Source organism: Bos indicus, chromosome 8 (genome assembly GCF_029378745.1).
Source record: "Bos indicus isolate NIAB-ARS_2022 breed Sahiwal x Tharparkar chromosome 8, NIAB-ARS_B.indTharparkar_mat_pri_1.0, whole genome shotgun sequence".
NCBI classification, from domain to species: Eukaryota; Metazoa; Chordata; class Mammalia; order Artiodactyla; family Bovidae; genus Bos; species Bos indicus.
The window spans coordinates 75,628,077-75,652,853 of record NC_091767.1 but is presented as its reverse complement, the minus strand read 5'-3'; the positions used below and the strand labels follow the sequence as shown (position 1 = coordinate 75,652,853).

Below are 24,777 nucleotides of genomic sequence, written 5' to 3'. Positions count from 1 at the left end.
GAAAGCAAAGAGGAACTAAAGAACCTCTTGATGAAGGTGAAACAGAGTGAAAAAGCTGGCTTTGAAACTCAATATTCAAAAAACTAAGATAATGGCATCTAGTCCCATAACTTTATGGCAAACAGATAAGGAAACAATGCAAACAGTGACAAACTTTATTTTCTTGAGCTCCAGAATCACTGTGGATGGTGACTACAGCCATGAAATTAAAAAATGCTTGCTCCTTGGAAGAAAAGCTATGAAAAAACCTAGACAGTGGATTAAAAAGCAGAGACATCACTTTGCCAACAAAGGTCCGTATTGTCAAAGCTATGATTTATACAGTAATCATGGACGGATGTGTGAGTCAGACCGTAAAGAAGGCTGTCAGTTCAGTTCAGTCGCTCAGACATGTCCAACTCTCTGCGACCCCATGGACTGCAGCATGCCAGGCTTCCCTGTCCATCACTATCTCAAAGAATTGATGCTTTTAAACTGTGGTGTTGGAGAGGACTCTTGAGAGTCCCTTGGACTGCAAGGACATCAAGCCAGTCAATCCTAAAGGAAATCAGTTCTGAATATTCATTGGAAGAATTAATGCTGAAGCTCCAATATTTAAGCCACCTGATGCAAAGAGCTGACTCATTGGAAAATATCCTGATACTGGGAATGATTTGAAGGCAGGAGAAGAAGGTGGCAGAGGATGAGATGGTTGGATGGTCACCGACTCAATGTACATGAGTTTGAGCAAACTCCAGGAGATAGTGTAGAACTGGGAAGCCTGGAGTGCTCAGTCCACAGGGTCGCAGAGTCAGACAGGAGTTAGTGACTGACAGCAGTACAAGGGCTCTTGACTAGGTCTATAAGTCACATCTGGAGAAGGCAATGGCAACCCACTCCAGTACTCTTGCCTGGAAAATCCCAGGGACAGAGGAGCCTGGTAGGCTGAAGTCCACGGGGTCTCGAAGAGTCGGACACGACTGAGCGACTTCACTTTCATTTTTCACTTTCATGCCTTGGAGAAGGAAATGGCAACCCACTCTAGTGTTCTTGCCTGGAGAATCCCAGGGACGGGGGAGCCTGGTGGGCTGCCATCTCTGGGGTCGCACAGAGTCGGACACGACTGAAGCGACTTAGCAGCAGCAGTAGCAGCATAAGTCACATAGTGTCATTTCCACCACTTTCTGTTGGCCAAAATGTCACAAGGCCAGCCTTAATGCAACAGAAGTAAATTTCATCTCTTGGTGGAGAGCCCTGCAAAGAATTTTTCTTTTTTCATCTACCACAAATGGAAAAGGGTGGGATGAGTTTAAAATATGCTTTTTAGCCCCTTTGACCATTTCCTCCAAAGTTTGTTACTCAGGGTCTTTTTATTACCATTTTTACCTGGCCCTCACCTCTTTTTCTGTTTCTCCTAGAAGGAAGATAAAATATAAATTAAAATGAAAAACAGAAAAGCTTTACCAAGAACTAACAGAATTTGAAAACTGAAGTATTTAAAAAAATTTTTTAAAGAAAATGTAGTTTACTTACCTTTCAATATTCTTATGAACTTGAACTTGATTAACAGTGATACGAAGAACTCCCCAGGGTCCTGACTTTAATAATAGACTAGGATTACGTGTTATTACCACATCGTTTGTTAGTATTTAATTAAATATCTTATGTTAAATTTTTTAAACATTTTAGTGTATAGCCATTAAAATTTTTGACCATGGTATTAATTTCCTAGGTAAATTCTCTTATTCATGTTCTGTATATAGGTAGACATCTACGAACACCTGCGTTTTAAAATGATCTGAAAATCCTGAATTAGTAGATTCTAAATTAATGATGTTTTTACCTCTTTATTCAACTAACTTCTACCAGTACTCAGAATATACAAATGTGATTTTCTCTGAATTATATTCATGATCCTCTGTGAGTCACTAATTCTGCTTTCCATTTTGAAACAGTTCTTAGCCTTTGTTCGTTAATCATGGGAAACAGTTGTGCGACATGCCTTGATATTAACTTGAACATCTAAAATTAGTCCTGTAACAATCAGCAGTTGGGGACAAGGTTTCAGTAGTTTGTGGTATATGTTAAGTAGACATTGCAAGGTTGGAAGGAACTCCCTAGAATAAGTAAGTGATTTGTGTTATGCGTTCATGTACCTATGTGTATACATAATTGAAAGTCTCTTTTTATTAAACAAAGGACAAATTACTACAAATGCATTATAAGCATGTTTATACATTATGCTATGTAATCATTTTAAAAGAAAAATGTATTTATTAAAAACCTGGAATGCTGGAATGGATTTTGCTGCATATTTCTTTTGTGGTTCTCTCTTTTTTTTAAGGAATAATTGTATTATATATACTATATTTCAAGTGAATGAATTTTTTTTTCTCTTCAGGGTTTATAGAAACCCGTTCACAAAAATGACATCCTGGTTGTATGAATGTCTTTGTGAAGCTGAACTAGCACAGTATTATCCTCATTTTACTGCCCTTGGCCTTCAGAAAATAGATGAATTAGCCAACGTTACAATGAAGGACTACTCCAAATTGGGAGTCCATGACATGAACGACCGCAAACGTCTCTTCCAACTTATCAAAATCATTAAGATTATGCAGGAAGAAGATAAAGCAGTCAGTAGCCCAGACTCTCGTCTTCAGACAAGCAATCTGTGTGTCAAGCCTCAGAAATCCAGATCTGGCCCTCGAAGGCAACTGCATTTTGATTCTCCTGCTGACAACAAAGACAGAACTACCAGCAACAATCAGTTTGAACTGTGTGATTTATCAGATTTTTCTGCAAGTGAACAGAAGTCTAACTATATAAAAGTACTGGAGCACATGCTACCAGATGATTCCCAGTACCATATACAAACAGGAATTCTGAATGCCACAGCCGCTGATTCCAACATACAAAAAGCAGCTAAGATTTCACCCTTTTCATCAAATCACTTTTCTCCAGTACAAGGGGATTGTGATAGTTCAGTTATTCAAAGAGTCTCTCATGTTTCAGGGTATAACTACGGAATCCCTCATTCCTATATCAGGTAATAACTTTTTATCTTTATCTTTTTTTTTTTTTTTTCTGGAGGGAAGGGAGCCTTAGGCAAGGGCAGGGTTCTCCATGACCAGAGGAGACCAACTACTCCATATTTACAGAAAATAATAGTGAACAACTTCTGTGGTGATAATGCAGATACCTTGACTGGGGGAAATTGATGAAGAATTTGGACTTTCCAGATGGGAGAAAGATGATATTGTTCATGTGCATCAAGCAGCTGCTACTTACCAGGGCCTGCTGCAGACCTGTTTTTATTATAGCATGACATGATATATCTAGTGCATCCATGAAGGTAAAATAGTTAACTTGCTTCTGCAGTAGAAAAAAAATTTACAAAATCCACAGGATTTTTTTTCTAAGACTATCAAATTAACTTCAACCAGGGGTCATGAAGCTTAGTTTTTAAAAAACACTGTTTAATTCAGCTAGTTGAATTAAATAGGTCTTTGGAGCAGTTGATTTACCTGCAAAATTTGAAATATGGTCTTGATTTTGAGTGCTTTTTACAATTCCAGCCCTGGAAGAACAGATGAGTTTGGTCATTGCAAAGAATAAGATACTTTTGATAGCATTTAGAGTTTGGGAGCCAGAGTGACAATAAGTTATTTTTCACTTAGTGCTTTGAGTTAGAATTTGAAAAAGGTCCCTAAGAGTTGAAATATCAAGTAATCCCTAATACTAACCTTGGTATAATAGAAAATACATTCTTTTAAAACTAATGTGTATTACCTGTTTTGTTATTTTAAAAATTACTGTTGGTGAGTTATGGAGAAACAAAATACATTCTTAAGCCACTTAAAAAAAAATATAAGGGCTATTATTCATACCTTAAAAGTATTTCCATATGGTCTTATATTGGCTAAGGTTTCAGAGGATTTCATAACCAACCAGTTCTTTTATTCTAAAAGAATAGAGGACCCCAATTTTAAAGGTAAAAATGCCTTTAGTAATTTGAAATACATAAATGAATTCTATAGTGTTTCTGAAAATAAAATTTTTTTTGGCTTGGTTTAGCAAAGCACAGAGCATATAGTATTTTTTTCTTCTTTGAGTTGTGAAAGGACTAGATTGTTCTATGACCATCAATGCCATGATTGTTGCTGTCCTGTTGGTTAGCTCAGCGGTGAAAGAACAAATACTTTTTTGAATGTTAGTCTTTTATTGAACAACATATACAAATCTAAATTGGAATTATTTATAAACAGAATGAAGATACGACTTTCCATTATTTATTTAGATAGAATGGATATTTTAGTTTAAATATTTCTGCTTTATTTATTTCGCATATATAGAATACCCCCTCTGCCTGTCTTGATTCTAGATATAAAGATCATTAGAATATCTGGAGACTGAGACTCTTAGTGGGCAGGCTGAGGGGAAGTCAGACAACCAAAGAGTGAGCTAAGTGCTCTCACAGAGGTTTATACATGGCAGACCCAGGACGGAAGGTGTTCAATTGAGCTTTCTCACCTTTTGTATCATCTTACTCTTCTCATTCCTTATTATGTTAGAGAAATGGAGGTTAAGAAAGTTCATTGTCCCAATAATTTTCAATATTGTCTTCTCCCCTAAATTCTAAGTAGGAGCCAGAGTTTCAGAACCCTGAGAAACTCCCTCACCAACTTGAAGCTTCCTGTTAGTGAGTCATCCCTATCTGAAGAGCATTCTCTTTGGATACCTCAAATTAGGTAAGTTCAAAATAACTTATTGGACTCTGAATTCTAATAAAAGTCTGAGGCATTTAGAGGACTGGTTGCCCTGACTTATTTAAGATCGTGAGCAGACCTAACTCTAGCTGTATTAACTTTGCATGTCAGACAGATACAGTTTATTTCTTCTAGGGAATATTGCACATTAAAACTAGAGCCTTAAAAAAAGAAAAAAGCTAGAACCTTTTAGGATGCATTAAAAATGTGTTTTATTCTGAGAAATTCCTGGTGGCCCAGTGTTTAAGACTCTGTACTTTCACTGCTGGACCTGGGTTCAGTCCTGGTTGGGGAACTAAGATCCTGCAAACCCCACAGCATGGTCCAAAAAAACCCAGAGAAAGTTTGTTTTTTTCTTATAAAAAATAAAATACATGCAAAATACAACAATGAACCCCACATGCCTGTCATTCACTTTTAATGATCATCAGGATTTTGCCACATTTCAAGTCAAAATGGTTCTTTTTTTAGATGTCTACTATACATTGGTTAAAAAAATAATAACATGCTTCAAAAGCCTTGAGTAGTTTTTTATGCAATATATTAGAAATTTTATTTCTTACTTGTTACTAATTTAGATCCTGGTGAAAAATAATTTTCCAGCCAGTTGGAGGTCTCAGAAAATTGAAGTTGATATGAAACAATTATATAGTGAAATATCCTGTGTAAACTCTATTCTAAAAGGCTGTTTAGGGGTTATTAATCAAATTCTAAAGTGTAAAGGAAGGAAATGATTTGTCTCTCTAAGACGTTCTAAGTATGTGTGCCAAAGGCATTGGTCTTGGTAAAACATCTACTTTCAAGGATTCTCTTTTCATGTTACCTTGCTTAAGAGGCATTTCTGCATAGGTAAAGTGGTCAGTACTTCGATGTATCATATATGCTACTATTAGGCTCAGCTAGTAAACCTGATGAATTTTGTACTCTTAACCCAAGTAATATTGCCTCTCTTCTGGATGTTAAGGTAGATGAGTTCACTGAAGACAGCCGGAGAAGAAATGTGTCTGAATAGAAGGATGAATTAGTGGTGGACAGTACCAGTCATAGAAGGGAATGGCACCCCACTCCAGTACTCTTGCCTGGAAAATCCCATGGACAGAGGAGGCTGGTAGGCTGCAGTCCATGGGGTCGCTGAGGGTCGGACACGACTGAGCGACTTCACTTTCACTTTTCACTTTCCTGCATTGGAGAAGGAAATGGCAACCCACTCCAGTGTTCTTGCCTGGAGAATCCCAGGGACGGGGGAGCCTGGTGGGCTGCCGTCTGTGGGGTCGCACAGAGTCAGACACGACTGAAGCAGCTTAGTAGCAGCAGCAGCAGCACCAGTCATAAAATTGTCCTGGAGTAGGATTGTGTTCTAACAAATAAATACATATCAAGGTAGGCAAAAAAAAAAAAGGAAGCAAGAAGGACAAAGGGAGGGTCAGAATATACCTGGAAGAAACATGGTGAAAATACATTGAAACCTACCACCAAATTCAAGGTATTTCATAAACCCAGGTAGGATTAAAAAAAAAAAATTAGATTAAATGGTCAAGAAAACAGTAAATGTACAATAGTAAGAATTGAAAGGAAGCAAGAAATCTGCATTTGAGTGGGATTGAGTAGAGATGGAGATAGAAGTAAATCAGGAGGATTTAGAGCTAATGAAAGAACTTTCTTAGTGTCAGCACTTTAGTATATAACAGATATTGTGTGTCTATGTGTGTGTGTTTGTATTACACCTAATTTATAACAAAATATACTGATACTTTGACCTCTTAGATAGCTTTATTTTGTTAACTAAAAATTAAAGCCCACTTATAAACATATATCAGACAGAACACTTCAGAGAAAGAGAATCCTTGGACTGAGATGGAGAAAATCAGAGTTTGTGTTCGAAAACGCCCTCTGGGCATGAGGGAGGTACGTCGTGGAGAAATCAACATTATTACTGTGAAAGATAAAGAAACTCTACTTGTTCATGAGAAGAAAGAAGCAGTTGACCTCACACAGTATATTCTACAGGTATGATACTTTCCTTCGATGGAACTAACATTATCAAGTGTCAAGTTTTTTGTTTGAGTAGCAGTACAAATTCTTATATTCAGTTTTTAGGTTTGAGTGTTGGCATTCATTCTATGTGACACTGCATTAATCACTGATAACACTTAGCCTTCATTTTTAAAAAATGTAGTGCAGTAGGAAATAACGCAAGCATAATTCCTTCTCTCTCGTGCAATAGAGTTGCATTATACATTGTACATTCACTTGGGCTTCCCTGGTGGCTCAGACGGTAAAGGGTCTGCCTGCGATGCGGGAGACCCGGGTTCTGTCCCTTGGAGAAGGAAATGGCAATCTACTCCAGCACTCTCACCTGCAAAATCCCATGGATGGAGGAGCCTGATAGGCTACAGTCCATGGGGTCCCAAAGAGTCGGACGTGACTGAGCGACTTCACTTTCACTTTCATACATTCACTTACCATGCTTTATGTGAATTTAATTATACATATTTAGTCATAAAAGAGCAAATGGGAGAATAAAAAGAGTTTAGATAATGAACTGCTGGTAGGAAGGACAGTCACTGAGTTGCCCCAGACCAACTGTGAGATGGTCACATAGTCTCATTTCTCTCCTGTCTCTCAGTGTGAACTTACTCTGCTGAGTGCAAGTCTGGAGTTTAAAGATGGAGAGCAACATGGCCCCAGGTTGCCAGCCAGCTGCTTATTTTGATTCTTAATTATGTTTAGGCATAGACTTAAGTTGGTAGAAATTGGGTTCCTGAACAGGCCACTTTGTATAAGGTAGATTGCAGTGAGTAAAGATAATCCAGGAATGTGATTTCACATTGAACATGTATGTGGGTTTAAGTAAAACACTGGTAGCTCAAACACATTAAGAAATGTTCAAAAAAAAAAAAAAGAAATGTTCACTCCCTGCCAGGATGATTAAGTCTAAGAACAAAGAATTTGATATCAAAATGAATTTATTCCCAGCTCTTAGGTACCCTTTCAATAATTCCTTCAGTCTGTTATGAAAGAAGCAAACCCCATTGATGGAAGATATTATAATTTAGGCACTCTTAAAATCATGAAGCAATTATGAATAATCTATTAAGATCTGAGTTTCTTTTACTCTGAATCTGCCTCCCTGAATGTTCATATTATGTCCATTCTATTCTCTCTGTCTCTTACTTCAAAACTCAGTGACTAAGAGTTCCCTGGTGGTCTCATGGTTAGGATTTGGCATTTTCACTGCTATGGCCTGGGCTCATTCTCTAGTCAGGAAACTGAGATCCTGCAAGCCAAGTGGCGTAAGGAAAAAAAAGTACAAAACCCAGTGATTAGTAGGAAGAAGAAAAAAAAAAGGTGGTGAGTAATCTGGTGTGCAGACAATTCACCTTGGTCAGCTGAGATTTTACTCTACTGAAATAAATCCTTTAACACTGAAGTCAGGTTGTTAATACTCTCCCCTCTTTAACACTTGCATTGTTCTTTGTTTTCTTTGCTTACCAAAATTGGGTTTCTCAGTAACAGTCAAAGCAATGCACAGAGTCTTTCTATGGGCACTAAATTACTAGGCCACTGTCTAACCAACTCAATCACTTTAACAGCCTTATTGATTGCTGGTCAGTGCACAGTCTATTAGCTCTAGGTGGGAGGTATTTATATTGAAGATGGTCCAAATGACCAATTAGGTGTAATGCTATCTAGTTCCATGGCTACTTATAGCCATAGTAATAGCCCTCTCCAGTCACCATCTACCCAAGATTGCCTTAATGATGCTTCTGTCACAGTAATTCCCTCAAGGAGGCATCATTTTATCTTTTGTATTTTTCCATTATCCCAAAACACAATAACCTTACTTCTTTGTCATTACCATTGGTCAATACTTATTGAATATCCATAGTTTCCATAGCTCTTTCTCTGCTGTTTGAACTTTAGACCTTTGCTGTCATAGGTCAAACTCATTACTTGTCAATGCTTATAATCTGTGTTGAGAGGCCTTTTTTCCTCCCCTCTCCACCTTTCTTAAGTAGAAAGAAGAAAAGGGAGGTTCATAGCAAACATAGCAAGTAAATATTGATCCTAGATTCTTTGGGTTTTATTTTTAATCTTATTCAGGTATTCAAACACTAGGTTTATTTGTTCTTTAATTAAATATCTTATCTGTTCAGATCTTTTGTTACTTAATATGTGTGATCATATACATACATTGTGCTGTCATACTTAACCATTAAATTTTATGATAGCAACATAATGAGTGAAAAAAACAAGGAAACAGACCTGTTTCTTTCATCCCCAATTTCTTAAATAAAGGAAAATATATATAGATTTAAAAAAAGATGGTACTGAAATATATCAAAGTCAGTAGTGGCCATCTCAGGGTAGTAAGATTTACAGATAATTTGATTTTCTTATCTGTTGTAATCCATGTTTAAATTTTTTTCTGTGATCATGATTATTACTCTTATATCAATAAAATCAGAACTTTTGAATAGGATATAGATCATGCTATGAAGAGTGTCTCTAATCTCATTTTGTCCTTGAGGACAACCGATATTCTAAGTGTATCTTTCCAGAGATATTTTAGAAATACATTTATAATCTGAAAAAAAAATTTCTTTAAAAAATAAGCTATGCAACTCTTATCATATCAAGGCTAAAGTGATTTTTTATTTTTTTGGCTGCACCCAGAGCAGCTTGCAGGCTCTCAGTTCCCTGACCTGGGATTGAATCCAGGCCACAGCAGTGAAAGCCAGAATTCTAACCATTAAGCCACCAGGTAACTCCATGAAGTGAATGTTAACCAAACTTCATTAATAAAATATGGTCAAATGAAAGTGTATGTGATGCAGAGGACTTTATGAATTTTAATAGTAATGTTGCATGCTCACATATCTTTCATGAGAGATTCTTAAAGAAGTATTGGAAAAATCAATACTTTAGGTCTATTGGAAGGAAAAATTGTGGTTGTTCAGTTGCTAAGTTGTGTCTGACTCTTCGCAACCCCATGGACTGCAGCAACACCAGTCTTCCCTGTTCTTCACTATCTCCCGGAGTTTACTCAAGCTCACTGAGTTTGATGGCATCACCAACTGGAATCAATGATGCCATCCAACCATCTCATCCTCTGTTGCTCTCTTCTCCTTCTGCCCTCAGTCTTTCCCAGCATCAGAATCTTTGGCAGTGAGTCGGCTCTTCTCATCAGGTGGCCAAAGTATTGGAGCTTCAGCTTCAGTATCAGTCCTTCCAACGAGTATTCAAAGTTGATTTCCTTTAGGGTTGACTGCTTTGTTCTCCTTGCAGTCCAAGAGACTCTCAACATGCTTCACCAGCACCACAGTTCAAAAGCATCAATTCTTCGGCACTCAGCCAGCCTTATGGTCCAGTTCCCCCATTGGTATGTGACTACTGGAAAAACCATAGCTTTGACTATTATGGACCTTTGTCGGCAAAGTGTTGTCTCTGCTTTTTAATACTCTATCTAGGTTTGTCATAGCATTTTTAAGGAGGAAGCATCTTTTACTTTCATGGCTGCAGTCGCTGTCCACGGTGATTTTGGAACCCAGGAAAATAAAATCTGCAACTGTTTCCATTTTTTCCCCATCAATTTACCATGAAAAATCAATTTTCAGTTCTATTAGATGGAAAGATAACTAATTCCTTTAATGAATAAGTGCTTTCAAAAGAGCACTTATAGAAAGAGGAGAATAGCCATATACTCAGTGAAATAAAGGAAAACCAAAACCAGTTTATTCCCACATTTATTTCTCTTCATTTTTAAAAATTTTCCTGAGAAATGCCAAAAATGCTTTAGATATAATCAGTTCAGTTCAGTCGCTCAGTCATGTCTGACTCTGCAACCCCATGAACCACAGCACGCCAGGCCTCCCTGTTCATCACCAACTCCCGGAGTTCACTCGAACTCATGTCCATCGAGTCGGTGATGCCATCCAGCTATCTCATCCTCTGTCGTCCCCTTCTCCTCCTGCCCGCAATCCCTCCCAGCATCAGAGTCTTTTCCAGTGAGTCAACTCTTCACATGAGGTGGCCAAAGTACTGGAGTTTCAGCTTCAACATCAGTCCTTCCAATGAACACCCAGGACTGATCTCCTTTAGAATGGACTGGTTGGATCTCCTTGCAGTCCAAGGGGCTGTCAAGAGCCTTCTCCAACACCACAGTACAAAAGCATCAATTCTTTGGTGCTCAGCTTTCTTCACAATCCAACTCTCACATCCATACATGACCACTGGAAAAACCATAGCCTTGACTAGATGGACCTTTGTTGGCAAAGTAGTATCTCTGCTTTTCAATATGCTGTCTAGGTTGGTCATAACTTTCCTTCCAAGGAATAAGCATCTTTTAATTTCATGCCTGCAATCACCATCTGCAGTGATTTTGGAGCCCCCAAAAATAAAGTCTGACACTGTTTCCCCATCTATTTCCCAAGAAATGATGGGACCAGATGCCATGATCTTTGTTTTCTGAATGTTGAGCTTTAAGCCAACTTTTTCACTCTCCTCTTTCACTTTCATCAAGAGGCTTTTAAGTTCCTCTTCACTTTCTGCCATAAGGATGGTGTCATCTGCATACCTGAGGTTATTGATATTTCTCCCGGCAATCTTGATTCCAGCTTGTGCTTCCAGCCCAGTGTTTCTCATGATGTGCTCTGCATATAAGTTAAATAAGCAGGGTGACAATATACAGCCTTGAGCAGTCTGTTGTTCCATGTCCAGTTCTAACTGTTGCTTCCTGACCTGCATATAGGTTTCTCAAGAGGCAGGTCAGGTGGTCTGGTATTCCCATTTCTTTCAGAATTTTCCACAATTTTTGTGATCCACACAGTCAAAGGCTTTGGCATAGTCAATAAAGCAGAAATAGATGCTTTTCTGGAACTCTCTTGCTTTTTTGATGATCCAGCAGATGTTGGCAATATGATCTCTGGTTCCTCTGCCTTTTCTAAAACCAGCTTGAACATCTGGAAGTTCACAATTCATGTATTGCTGAAGCCTGGCTTGGAGAATTTTGAGCATTACTTTACTAGTGTATGAGATGAGTGCAATTGTGTGGTAGTTTGAGCATTCTTTGGCATTGCCTTTCTTTGGGATTGGAATGAAAACTGACCTTTTCCAGTCCTGTGGCCACTGCTGAGTTTTCCAAATTTGCTGGCATATTGAGTGCAGCACTTTCACAGCATTATATTTCAGGATTTGAAATAGCTCAACTGGAATTCCATCACCTCTACTAGCTTTGTTCTTAGTGATGCTTTCTAAGGCCCACTTGACTTCACATTCCAGGATGTCTGGCTCTAGGTGAGTGATCACACCATCGTGATTATCTGGGTCGTGAAGATCTTTTTTGTACAGTTCTTTTGTGTATTCTTGCCACCTCTTCTTAATATCATCTGCTTCTGTTAGGTCCATACCATTTCTGTCCTTTATCGAGCCCATCTTTCCATGAAATGTTCCCTTGGTATCTCTGATTTTCTTGAAGAGATCTCTGAAGTGAAGTGAAGTCGCTCAGTCGTGTCCAACTCTTTGCGACTCCGTGGACTATAGCCCACCAGGCTTCTCCATCCATGGGATTCTCCAGGCAAGAGTACTGGAGTGGGTTGCCATTTCCTTCTCCAGGGGATCTTCCCAACCCAGGGATTGAATCCCGGTCTCCCGCATTGGAGGCAGATGCTTTAACCTCTGAGCCACCAGGGAAGAGATCTCTAGTCTTTCCCATTCTGTTGTTTTCCTCTATTTCTTTGCATTGATCGCTGAGGAAGGCTTTCTTATCTCTCCTTGCTGTTCTTTGGAATTCTGCATTCAGATGCTTATATCTTTCCTTTTCTCCTTTGCTTTTCACTTCTCTTCTTTTCACAGCTATTTGTAAGGCCTCCTCAGACAGCCATTTTGCTTTTTTGCATTTCTTTTCCATGGGGATGGTCTTGATTCCTGTCTCCTATACAGTGTCACAAACCTCCATCCATAGTTCATCAGGCACTCTATCAGATCTAGTCCCTTAAGTCTATTTCTCACTTACACTGTATAATCATAAGGGATTTGATTTAGGTTATACCTGAATGGTCTAGTGGTTTTCTCCACTTTCTTCAATTTAAGTCTGAATTTGGCAGTAAGATATCATACTTAATTTAGATATCATACTTAACTATAAAAACATACAGTGATTTCTGAGCAAAGAATGGATTTGTCTCCTTGCTTAAAGACCTGTTTATGAGTTAGGTATAAATCATGTCCATTAAAATCAGATTTTAGAAATGTATTTTGCTCTTTATTATTGCCATTTTCAAGCCTCATCAAAAGTATAATGAACCGCCATCTACCTATGACCCAGCTTCAAAGTTACATTTTACTGTTCTTAAAATCAGTCACATTTTTCAGAACACTAAAAGTTCACAGATCTCTTTGTCCTGCTGCACAGGTTCATGTTTTTCTCACCTCCTAACTTTCGGAGACTTTTTTCTCTTCTTTTTTTTGGCCACACTGTGCAGCTTGCAGGACCTTAGTTCCCTACCCATGCAGTTGAAGCTGGAGTCCTAACCACTGGGCTGCCAAGGGATTCCTCTGAGAATTTTTTCTATTGATATATTTGACTTTGTGGCTCCAATTTCTTCTCAAATGACCTAACAAATTTCCATTCTAAAGTAATGTATATGAAACAGAATCATACTTGGGGTACAGTGACCCATAGTAAACTGGCTTAAACCCATTTCCACCAGAGAAGCAGCTCAAGACGCAGACAGACCTTGTTTTTTACTTAGGGAAAAACCAAAGCTAGAACATGGACCTTTGTAAAAGGAACCTTCTATGTTAGTGTTCCAATTTTGATGAAAGATCTCAAATCTAGGGGATTCAGTGCTCAATGGATGAATGTAGACACAAAACCGTAACACTTGTATGAAGATGTAAAGTGCTGAAAATATTTTTCCTGTTTCCTTTCCATTTTTAAAAAAAATCTGAATTGTGCCCTGTACTGCAGTTGTTTGAATAAAAGTTTTGTTTATTGCAAAAAAATAAAATTTTGTCTTAACTGAATATTTAGAGTAGGCCCAAAAGGTAGTATAAAATATGACTTCATCTCTCATTCATCATGTATGGACTGCCATTATGATACTACAGTCAGACTTGAAATCATTAGGATTTTTTACCCAGATATAGTTGGGCTGCCAACATGGTAAGATTCTAAATTAGGCAAATAATTATGGTTGCTGAACTAACACTTTCCAGACACAACTTAATGGGGTGTCCTACCTCTCTTTCAGATTACCATGGTTTTTCATTTGGGAATAAGCTTGGATTCCTTTCTCTCCCCAGCTATCACATCCAGTCAGCTGCCAAATTTCTCATGCGCTCATTTCTTTTTATTTCCATTGTCATTGTCTAATTTAGACTCTTCTTAACCTAATCTAAAATTCCATGGATGGAGGAGCCTGGTAGGCTACAGCCAATGGGTTCGCAAAGAGTCGGACATGACTGAGCGAATTTCCTTTTCTTTCTTTAACCTAACCACTAGTGTTCATGTTTCCAATCCATGCACAATATAAGGCAGATTAGTCTTCCAATAAAATGGCTCAGCTCATCCCTCTCTTTTGCAAAGTTTTTTGCCTTCCCACTTTCACTAAATTAAATAAAAGCATTCCCTCCTCTCCCTTAATGCTGGTGTCCCAAGACCCCTACAATATAGTCCTAACTCCTTATTCTCACCTGCTATTTTCACTTTTCTACCTGCCAGTATCCTGTATTTTAAACACAGTAAATCCTCCCTGTCTTCTAAACATTCTTTGTGCTTTCCTGCTTTGCCTCTTTGCTCATGTTTCCCACATGCTCAGGCTGGGCTATGAGAATAATCTCCATAGAATTCAGTTCCTCTCCTAGACTTAAGGAGGATTGGCTCACTGTTAACACTCATTAATTTACTTCCCTTAAGAGAGAACAAAAATCATGTGGCTTAGTTTTTACAGTATAAGAACATGTCTACTGAGATTTCAAGTAAAACTAGGCCTTGTCATTTGACAGTTGATAATTGCTTATTATCTCTAACTTTGTCATGGACAGTTACTATTAGTTAAAAATGTATTTGCACCTTTATCCTGTGTCAACTAGAATAGTGATGAAGAAAATCCAGAACGTATCTCTTTCTCTAAAAATCAAATTTCTTTTTCAGCATGTTTTTTATTTTGATGAAATCTTTGACGAGGCATGCACTAATCAAGATATTTACATGAAGACTACTCACCCACTCATTCAGCATATTTTCAATGGGTATGATAGAAATTATTTGCTCCTCTTGCCTTTTATTTTCTATTTTCCATAAATCATATTTCTTTGTAAATAATACTTACGCTTTTCTATTATTTTGAATTAAATAGGAAATTGTGTTTTGACCTAATGAATTTAAATTAGACTCTTCTGGAAAATTCCATGTCTCTCCTTATAGGATTCACAAAACGTTTAGAAATATTCAAAATTTTCATTTACATTGATGATATTGATTCTCTGTGCTTAGTGGAAAAATATAAGCTGCCAACAATATTATTTTATCAAAGTCCTTAGAATAAAAAGATGTATGTGGTTGTAATTAGTTTGAACTTTTGCTAGTAGGAATTATGTATTCTAGCTATAGTTTCATTAATTTTTTTTCAAGTAGGATAGATAAGTGACTGTCACTTTTCATAGATGTATTTTTTAATTTAAAAATAATTATTCACACTTAGTAAACATTAAATGGGACAGAGTAGGTACTTGGTGGGGCTCTGTTATCTATTTAAAATATATAGTAGTCAGGTATGGGTAGAAAATGTTGGGTAGTTGATTTCAGGATATTTTTACTTTTATTTTTTAAATTGAAGTATAATTTACATACATCAAGATGCACAGATCTTAAGAAGTACTTAGATTTGATGAGTTTTGATGTATCCAAGTAACCAATATCCAGAATAAGACACAGAACATTTCCATCACCCCAGAAAGTTCTCCTACCTTCACCTCCAGGTCTTATATAACCACTGACTTGCTTTCTGTCACAGTAGATTAGTTTTGTCTGTTCTAAAATGTCATAGAAATAGGATCGTTATAATATATATCTTATGCCTGGCTTCTTTTGCTTAGCATAATGTTTTTTGAACTAGTTACATGCAACTAGTTCTATTGCTGAGTAATATTTCCTTCTATAAATATTCCAGTTTTTTTTTAATCCATTCTTCTTTTGATGGACATTTGGGTTCTTTCCAATTTTGGAGTATTATGAATAAAACTGTATGAACATTTTTATCCAAGTCTTTTTATGGACATCTCTTAATTTATCTTGAATAAAAATCTATAAATGGAATTACCAGGTCATTGGATAGGTCTATTAGAAAGTGTCAAACAGTTTTCCTTGCTCTATTTTATATTCCCAACAGCAATGTATGAGAATTGAAGTTCTGTACCCTCACCATATTTGATATGGTCAATCTTTTTTATTCTAGCCAGTTTAATGGGTATGGAACTGTATCTCATTGTGTTGTTGTTGTTGTTTTTTTTATAAATTTACATTCCCCAGGATCTAACACTGAGTACCGTTTCATGTGCTAATTTGGCCACTCAGATATCTTCATTTGCCTGTTTTTTGTTGTCTTTTTATTGTGGTTGTATGGAAGTTTGTATTTTTATGAACAGGTTAAAGTGAACTTTCTTTCTGGTTCAGTTTCTTATGCACCAAATTTAAGGAGTGCATTTTGAGAAAGCAGGTTTCTACAATAAGTTAACATTTAAATGTTAAGACATTATCAATAAAAAATAAGAGAGTTGCAAGTTAGGTGAAATTATTAGGTTAAGTTCTGTAAAGTGTAGTAAGAGCTTTCTTCATTTTTTTTTTTTAATTTAAAGTTCATCACAAAAATGTTCAGAAGATAAGGTAGATGTTGTTCTTTATTATTCTTATTCTGTTAGATCTTCTTCAGTGTGTTTACATTTTTCTCCTGTAATACTTTTCCCAACTGTGACTCTGCCAGTGTATTCAAGTGCCCACACTGTTGGGAGCCATGATTTAAAAGACAAAGAGTAACCAACCAGTCTCTGCTTCTAAACAGCTTCCATTTAATTTGCTCCCATGTCTTGATTCTCACACTTCCATGATTGCTTTGCTCTTGTCAAATCACTGTTTCTTTGGTTTCTGTCTGGCTTCATGTCCTTTCTGTGTATTCATCTCTTTGTCCACTTCCAGCCTCCCCTTCTCCTGTGTCCATACATATTAATAGAATGTTTTTCTTGCTCCTTTTATCATCAATCCATAGGATGCCTGTATAAGAATCTAGCTACTTACTGCATAACATTGTGTTCCCTCTCTGTTTAGTACTACGTAGTACTAGGACTGCATAGTACATAGGATCCCATAGTACTCAGGTAATCTTGGCCTCATCTCCTCCTAAAATACACTGTGGCTGGCAGGTTGATCTCCCAGCTTTTCTGTCCACCTCTTATTTTACAGTTTTTCACACCCATCCAGCTCATGTACACACACATATCCACATGCAGGAACAGTGGCTTCCACTTAGAATCATAGGACATCAGGGCTGTAAGGGGTCTTGAAAATCAAGTAGCCCAGTAATTTATTGATGAAAGTAAAAACTAAGGCCAAAAGAGGTCTGAGTCCTCCTTCAAATATTTTGCTATTGATTTTGCCTCTGTTTAAACTTCCTTAATATTCTTATAAGTGATCACCACCATATTGTATGATCTTCTATTATTTATTTAGTTTTCTATTACTTCTTTCACTGAACTTATCTTTAAGGATTAACACATTTTTTTTTTTTCCTCAAAGATCCTCTAAAGCACCTAACATCAGGTCTTTTTTTCCATATCTTCTAGAGTTGTTTTATGGTCGTACCAGTTCCATGAAAAATTTCTATAAAAAAAACTTATATACTGCTTTGAGAATTCTTTTCCCTCTCCTATATTTTTATAATGTAAAGCCCTCTTCTTAAAGGACTATATATTTTATAGTTGAATTTTATGGAGGATTCTTTTTCCACCTGACTTTTGTCATTTAAAAATCTGTGTTAGCAGTTCTCTTAAAATTTAAAAGTAAATACAGATGATTCTTCCCCCAGAGGCAATGCCACTTGCTTCTCATATGGACAGACAGGTGCTGGAAAGACCTATACCATGATAGGAACTCATCAGAACCCAGGACTGTACGCTCTGGCTGCCAGAGACATCTTCAGACAACTGGAAGTGTCCCAGCCAAGAAGGCATCTTTTTGTGTGGATCAGCTTCTATGAAATCTACTGTGGACAGCTTTACGACCTTCTAAATAGAAGAAAAAGGTACTGGGTATGAGTGGGAAACTGTAAATCTGTTCTTTATTCTTTTAAGCCAGAGTCCCACTGAAGCTTCAATACTTTGGTCACCTGATGCAAAGAGCCAACTCATTGGAAAAGACCCTGATGCTGGGAAAGATTGAAGGCAAAAAGAGAAGGGGGTGGCAGAGGATGAGGTGGTTAGATAGCATCATCGACTCAATGGACATGAATTTGAGCAAACTTTGGGAGATAATCTATTTCTCACTTCCACTGTATAATCATAAGGGATTTGATTTAGGTCATACCTGAATGGTCTAGTGGTTTTCCCTACTTTCTTCAATTTAAGTCTGAATTTGGCAATGAGTTCATGGTCTGAGCCACAGTCAGCTCCTGGTCTTGTTTTGTTGACTGTATAGAGCTTCTCCATCTTTGGCTGCAAAGAATGGGAGGGATTGGGGGCAGGAGAAGGGGACGACAGAGGATGAGATGGCTGGATGGCATCGCTGACTCGATGGACATGAGTCTCAGTGAACTCCGGGAGTTGGTGATGGACAAGGAGGCCTGGTGTGCTGCGATTCATGGGGTCGCAAAGAGTCGGACACGACTGAGCGACTGATCTGATCTGATCTGGGAGATAATGGAGGACAGAGGAGCCTGGAGTGCTACAGTCCATGGAGTCACAAAGAATCTGACACGACTTAGTGACTGAAAAACAATAACAACCCACTGAATTGTGGGATTTAATAAGAGGCTTTGGTATACCAGTGCCCTTTTATGAATGAGAGTTTCCTGAATCAGAGGCATATTTTTTAAAACTGTTAATTCAGCTACAGGAAAATGTAAATTAGCCTTCCAGTAGTATTTTTTAAGTGATCAATATCCTAATGTTCATCAAAAGACTATGTCTCTTTTATTGTGGTCTTTGAAAAGGTCATAATTTCAGAAAGTCAGGAAACCAACATATATTTAAATCCTTTCCTATTCTTTTGATCTATTATTATACTGGAAGAACTATGAATAATATAATATATTTCCCACTTCCTATATAATATATTCTATATTAAATATATAATATAATATATTTTCCACTTCCTCTTGTCTTTTCTCTCAGTAATTTTAGGGTAAACTTAATGATAGTTTTCTGATATCAATAAAATATTTTCTTCATATTAGACTTTAACTCTTATAAGGCTTGAACTATTTCCTTTACAACATAATACAGTACTTTAGAAATGTATTCTTTCAGTAACAGATTTTAAATCCCTCTTATATTATTCTGGCATAAAGTTTTGCTTAGGTTGAAACATGATTTTAACTGAGTAGGATGCAACAAAGTTGTGAAGGTATCAACTAACTGGGAGAACAGGGAGGAGAGAGGGGCTAGGGGAAGTGGAGGGATAGAAGGTTGTCATGATAGAATTAACCAGACCTGAGACCTGTTGGGAGCAGCCACACCAGGTGGAGAGGAGAGAGCTGAGGCTGAGTGTGGTGGAAGTCTGCGAAAACCAAATCAAATGAAAGACACTATCCTGCTGCAAAGGTATCCAAGCCCCATAGAGTTGTCTAAAAGGTGCAAGTTTCATGTGCTCCAGGCCAACACTGGAATGGGAAGTAGGGGTGAGGAGCCGCTCCAGTTCATGGAGAGCGTGATAGGTAGGCCCCCATCACAGAGGGGCACTGCTGCTTCTGCTAAGTCACTTCAGTCGTGTCCGACTCTATGCGACCCCATAGACAGCAGCCCACCAGGCTCCCCCGTCCCTGGGATTCTCCAGGCAAGAACACTGGAGTGGGTTGCCATTTCCTTCTCCAATGCGTGAAAGTGAAAAGTGAGAGTGAAGTCGATCAGTCATGTCCGACCCTCAGCAACCCCATGGACTGCAGCCCTCCAGGCTCCTCCATCCATGGGATTTTCCAGGCAAGAGTACTGGAGTGGGGTGTAGTATAACTGGAGAGGTCACAGAAGTGGGCTTAGGCAGGCCACCATTCTATGGACTATTTCAACCAAAAAAAGGATCTTCAGTATGCCACAGTTCAGAGAACGTACTGGAGTTGAGGGTTCAGTCATGACACAACTGCCAGATAAGGAAGGGTTCTACTTTGGGGTTACTTTCAGGAAGAGATGCTTTTCTTTTCTGTTCTCTGTGTTGGTTTTGAAGCTTCAAGTTAGCTCCACCACAGCTTCTCTTTCTAGCTTAATACCCTTATTTGGAGCCTTTTCCAGTCTAAAGGGCCACTTCCTTTAAAGAACAGTTGGTATAAGAATAAAAGCCTCTGTTGTGCCGTGCTGTGTGTGTGTGTGGTTTGTTTCTTTGTGAGTACAGTTCTTTAATGAGTTACATCAATATATTGCCCTGTATTTCTGCTTTCTTTGATGATAGCTACAGGAATGGGGATATGCTGACTTCTGGGTAAAAGCGTCTCTGGGGCTCTCTAGAGAAAACTCACATTTACTCTGAAAATGTCTTCAGCTGGGAGATGTTAGGGTTTTTGTTTTTTTTTAATGTCTTTGGTTAATTGGCTCATATCTCTTTTTTCCTACTTTCTGAGACTTCTGAAATGTCCTGCTTCAATGATAGCACCCTTTCTTTTTGTTTAGAGCTGTTATAGCTTATCCTGTTGTTTTTAAATAAAATATATTTTCTGTAAAAGGGGCTTTGACAAAGGTAGATAGAAGTATATGTGCTCAGTCTACCTCTTCAGCTAAAAGCCAAAGTTTATAGATCTTAAAATTAACTCTTTAAAGTAGAAGATAAGTTGTCTTTATACCTTTTCATTAAAAGTTGTACAAATATACTTCTTGCTTATATGATTTGAAAATACAGCAGTACACTTTAGGCTATTCATGAGGAACTTTCTGAGGTGAGCTCAGGGAATAGGGTCTGGGAAATACGTTCAGGAATGATGTGAGGGTGCTGAAAGCTTGATCCTTTTATTCCCAAAGCCCAACTGTTCCAATAGAGTTGTCTTCTGAGAGGTCATGAGCATCAATGAGGCTGTTTCCCTATCCTTCTGTAAAAATTTGGAAACTTGGGGTAAGGGATAGACAGAAAAACATTTTTTGAGAGAATCTTTTTATTTGGCTACGAAGTGAAATTCCAGTATTCATTTTAATCACTCTCTTACTGAGGGAGAAAATGATCTTAGTGTCTTTGATAGATGCAATACCTGCCCCTTGGCAGATCTGGTTTGATGGTGGTGGTAGATGTAACCATTCATTACACTGTGCTCAGGCCTGAGGCTTTAGTTGCAATACCAACTCTTCCTTGCTTCCTTCAAAAATGTATCAGAACTCCTTATGTTGCAAGTAGTAAAATAAAACCATACTATAACTGGCTTAAGCATTTAGGGAAGTCGTTGACTCATATAACTAACTAGAAAGCCTAGAGAAGCCTTAGGATCTTTTGACTCTAGAGGTTCGGAGATGTTATAAAGACTCAGTTTCTTTGCATTTCTGTTCTATCTCCCATGGTGTTAGCTTCATTCTAAAACTGTCTTTGTGGATGCAAAATGGCTACCACTGCTCCCAAGGCCACACGCTTTTCACTTTAGAACTTTATTTTGATTGGATTAGCAGAGATCCTGTATCAGCTCCTGAGCCAGTCACTGTATCCAGGAATCCACTGATTGGCGTAGGTCTGGGTTAACCACTCATTCTTTTCTTTGTAGCCAGAGGTGTTGATTTATTTATGTACAGCAATCAAAGACCACCCCTGAAGCCTAGCATTGGAGTCAGGAGGTGTGGGGGTGGGCAGGGAGAAGGCATATCAATCCTACTCAATAGCAAAATGGGGGAGTGGTGGAATGGGTTACGAGGAGTCTATTACTGGAGCTCTGCCAAACCAACCATGATCTTGTCTCTGCAGGCTCTTCGCAAGAGAAGATAGCAAGCACGTAGTACAAATAGTGGGACTGCGAGAGCTTCAGGTGGATAGCGTGGAGCTCCTCTTAGAGGTAATCTTCCTCTTTTACTACCCCACTGTAGCAGCCCAAGTACAAGGAAAGACTTCATTTTGCTGTCTCACAAGTATAATGGACTCGGATTTAGGCAAAGGGCGGACTTCCCTCATAGTTCAGTTGGTAAAGAATCTGCCTGCAGTGCAGGAGACTCCAGGTTGATTCCTGGGTCAGGAAGATCCCCTGGAGAAGGGAAAGGCTACCCACTCCAGTATTCTGGCCTGGAGAATTCCATGGATTGTACAGTCCATGGGTCTCAAAAGAGTCGGACACAACTGAGTGACTTTGACTTCACTTAGGCAAAGAGCAATGACAAACATGCCATTTCACATTTATAAAATACAAATCCTCCTCTGAGAGGATGGCTCCTTTCTCTACAAGGTCTCAGTCCCTTGATAGTGGAAAGTAAGGCATTTGGGAAAGCCTAATGCAGGAGAGGATACTTTGGGGCCAGTTTCAAAGGCTGCTAGTGTGCTTTTTTATGGTAATGGGTTCTGGTAAAGGCTGCTAGAGAGAGAGATTCATATTTTAAATAAAAATTTTAATGGATAATACCTTCACATGGATTCAAAATTCAAAAGTTACAGTGAAAATGTTCCTTTCATTCCCTTTTCTTGAGGCAACTAATTTATTTTTTAGTTTTTTTCTTTGTCTGTCCAAAGGTACTTTACAATCTGTTTTTTTACTTTCACCCTTTTAAAATACACAACCTAGTGATTTTTTTTTTTAGTATCTTCAAAAAATTGTGCAGCCGTCACCACTATTTAATTCCAGAACATTTTCATCACACCAAAATGAAATCCTGTACCATTAGCAGTTACTCTATTTCCCCTGCACCGTACCTGAAAACCACTAATTTCTATCTGTATGAGTTTACCTATTCTGGCCATATCTCACACAATATGTAACCTTTTGTCTCTGGCTTTTTTCACTTAGTGTAATGTTTTCAAGGTTCATCTATGTTGTTAAATGAAGTATTGATAAATGTACTTCATTCCTTTTTGTGGCTAAATAATATTCTATTGTATGGATATACCATATTTTATTCATCTATCAGTTGATGGGCATGTAGTTTCAACCTTTTGGCTATTATGAATAATGGAGCTACAAACATTCATGTACAGGTTTTGTGTGGACATATGTTTTCAGTTTTTTTGAGTATATGTATAAGAGTGGAACTGCTGAGTCATACTTTTTGAGGAACTGCCAAACTGTTTTCGAAAGTGGCTGCACCACTTTATATTCCTACCAGCAGTGTAGAAAGGGAGCTATTGTTTTAAAAGCTCCCACAGTGATTCTAACATGTAGCTATCATAGTCATTCTAGTATATCCAACAAGCCTGGCTAGAGTCAAAGGGAGAAGCCTGGAAGGACGAGTTGGGTACTTGAAAATAACCACCTGTAGAACAGCTTCACAGTACATCCCTCCAGGGACTTTGGGTGTGTGAAATGGCAGGGTGGCCCACCATTGACACAAGTCTTTTTATAACAGTTGCTTTTTTTTTTCGGACAAATAGGTAAATTTTATTTAAAGGCTGGGACCTTGTATTTGTGTGATCATCAGACTCCTGAGTCCTGGTATCCAAAATCCAAGGATGGCACCTTTTGTGGCTGTTTTTAATAGTCACCTGAGAGCCAAGACCTTCTTTCCAATGATCTCAGAGGCAGATGCAGAACAAAAGTGGGTGGGACATGTTGAAGGGCTCCCTTGAGACTGTTGACTATTCTTGACCGATCCAGAGCTCCCTCCACAGCAGAGTCCTAAGGAGAGTGTTTCTCATACGCCTGTTCCCTGTGGTCTTCATGCCCCCACTTCCCCTAGTCATTCCTTTATTTGGCTTGGAGTCTCAGGAGAGTTGGTCCTCATGATGCTGTTGTCCCTGGAAATTAGACCAATTGAATGGGAAAGGATCAAACACTAAAAGGAAGCCCCTTTTCCATGGCTATGGGTCATAACTGTGTTAGTGGGCAATCTAGTGTCAAATCACTCTCACCCTGGAAGAGTTTATAGCACTGCTCTGTCCTAAGGTGTATTTTCTAAGACCAGCAGAGAGAAGTTTCTTGTTAGTGAACATATTGCCATTATTGCCATATACCCTCAGTCTGTAATACATATGAGGTAGTACAAGAAGGAAGCCAGCTGAGATCAAGGTGGAAAGTTGATATAAATTATGGATCTCTGACATGGCTATCCTCATAAACATTTACTGAGTTGGAACAACAGCACTTGGTAACTCAGGTGTCACCGTTCCCCCTCACTCAGGTATCACCTATGCGTTTGCTCAGGTGTCACCCTCAGGTGTCACCATTACATATCACCCACAGGCTCACACAGGCATGGCCGCTTGTTGCCTGCCTGCACAACTAGCGGCTTCATTTTTCGCACAGGATTGTCCTTCCTCCAAGAGGTTTCTCCTTCCAGGTATATTTATTACCTGGTCTTAATCCGGGCACCAGGGTTTCCCTGCCTTTATAGAGGACTTGCTGATTCATCCAGATTTGGAATCAAGGTTTTGTCAGGCAAACGATGGGCATTTTTTCAGTTATATAGGTTTTCAGGTTTTTAAGTCTTTCTTACAGACATTTCATGTACTTATAGGTATCCATTCCCAAACTTCTAATAAATCTGCTTCATGTTTTAGTGCTGCCTTGGCTGTAATTGGTAGCAGAGGCCCGCAGAGCAGAGCTTCCCTAAGATAAGTGTCAGTCATATGCTGGTGATAGAGGCTTAGTCTATACACAGTGCCTCTCCTGCTCAAGTGCTCATAGCCCGTCTTTGGTATTTGTGCTGGAAGCTTGGT

General features: G+C 38.4%; 1 protein-coding gene across 3 annotated transcripts in view; it reads left to right on the top strand.

Annotated features, from left to right (window-relative positions):
* The window catches only part of KIF24 (kinesin family member 24), a 72,399-nt gene that overhangs the window by 21,207 nt on the left and 26,415 nt on the right, over positions 1-24,777 (top strand). For 2 of the 3 annotated variants that reach the window (XM_070795008.1, XM_019966417.2), the window contains exons 2-7: positions 2,381-3,028; positions 4,623-4,730; positions 6,566-6,755; positions 14,905-15,002; positions 17,831-18,046; positions 21,886-21,973. In XM_070795008.1, the coding sequence (XP_070651109.1) occupies positions 2,406-3,028; positions 4,623-4,730; positions 6,566-6,755; positions 14,905-15,002; positions 17,831-18,046; positions 21,886-21,973 (1,323 nt within the window). In that variant the 5' untranslated portion in view covers positions 2,381-2,405. The remainder of the gene's footprint in view (positions 1-2,380; positions 3,029-4,622; positions 4,731-6,565; positions 6,756-14,904; positions 15,003-17,830; positions 18,047-21,885; positions 21,974-24,777) is intronic. The other variant, XM_019966418.2, reaches the window with a different exon arrangement.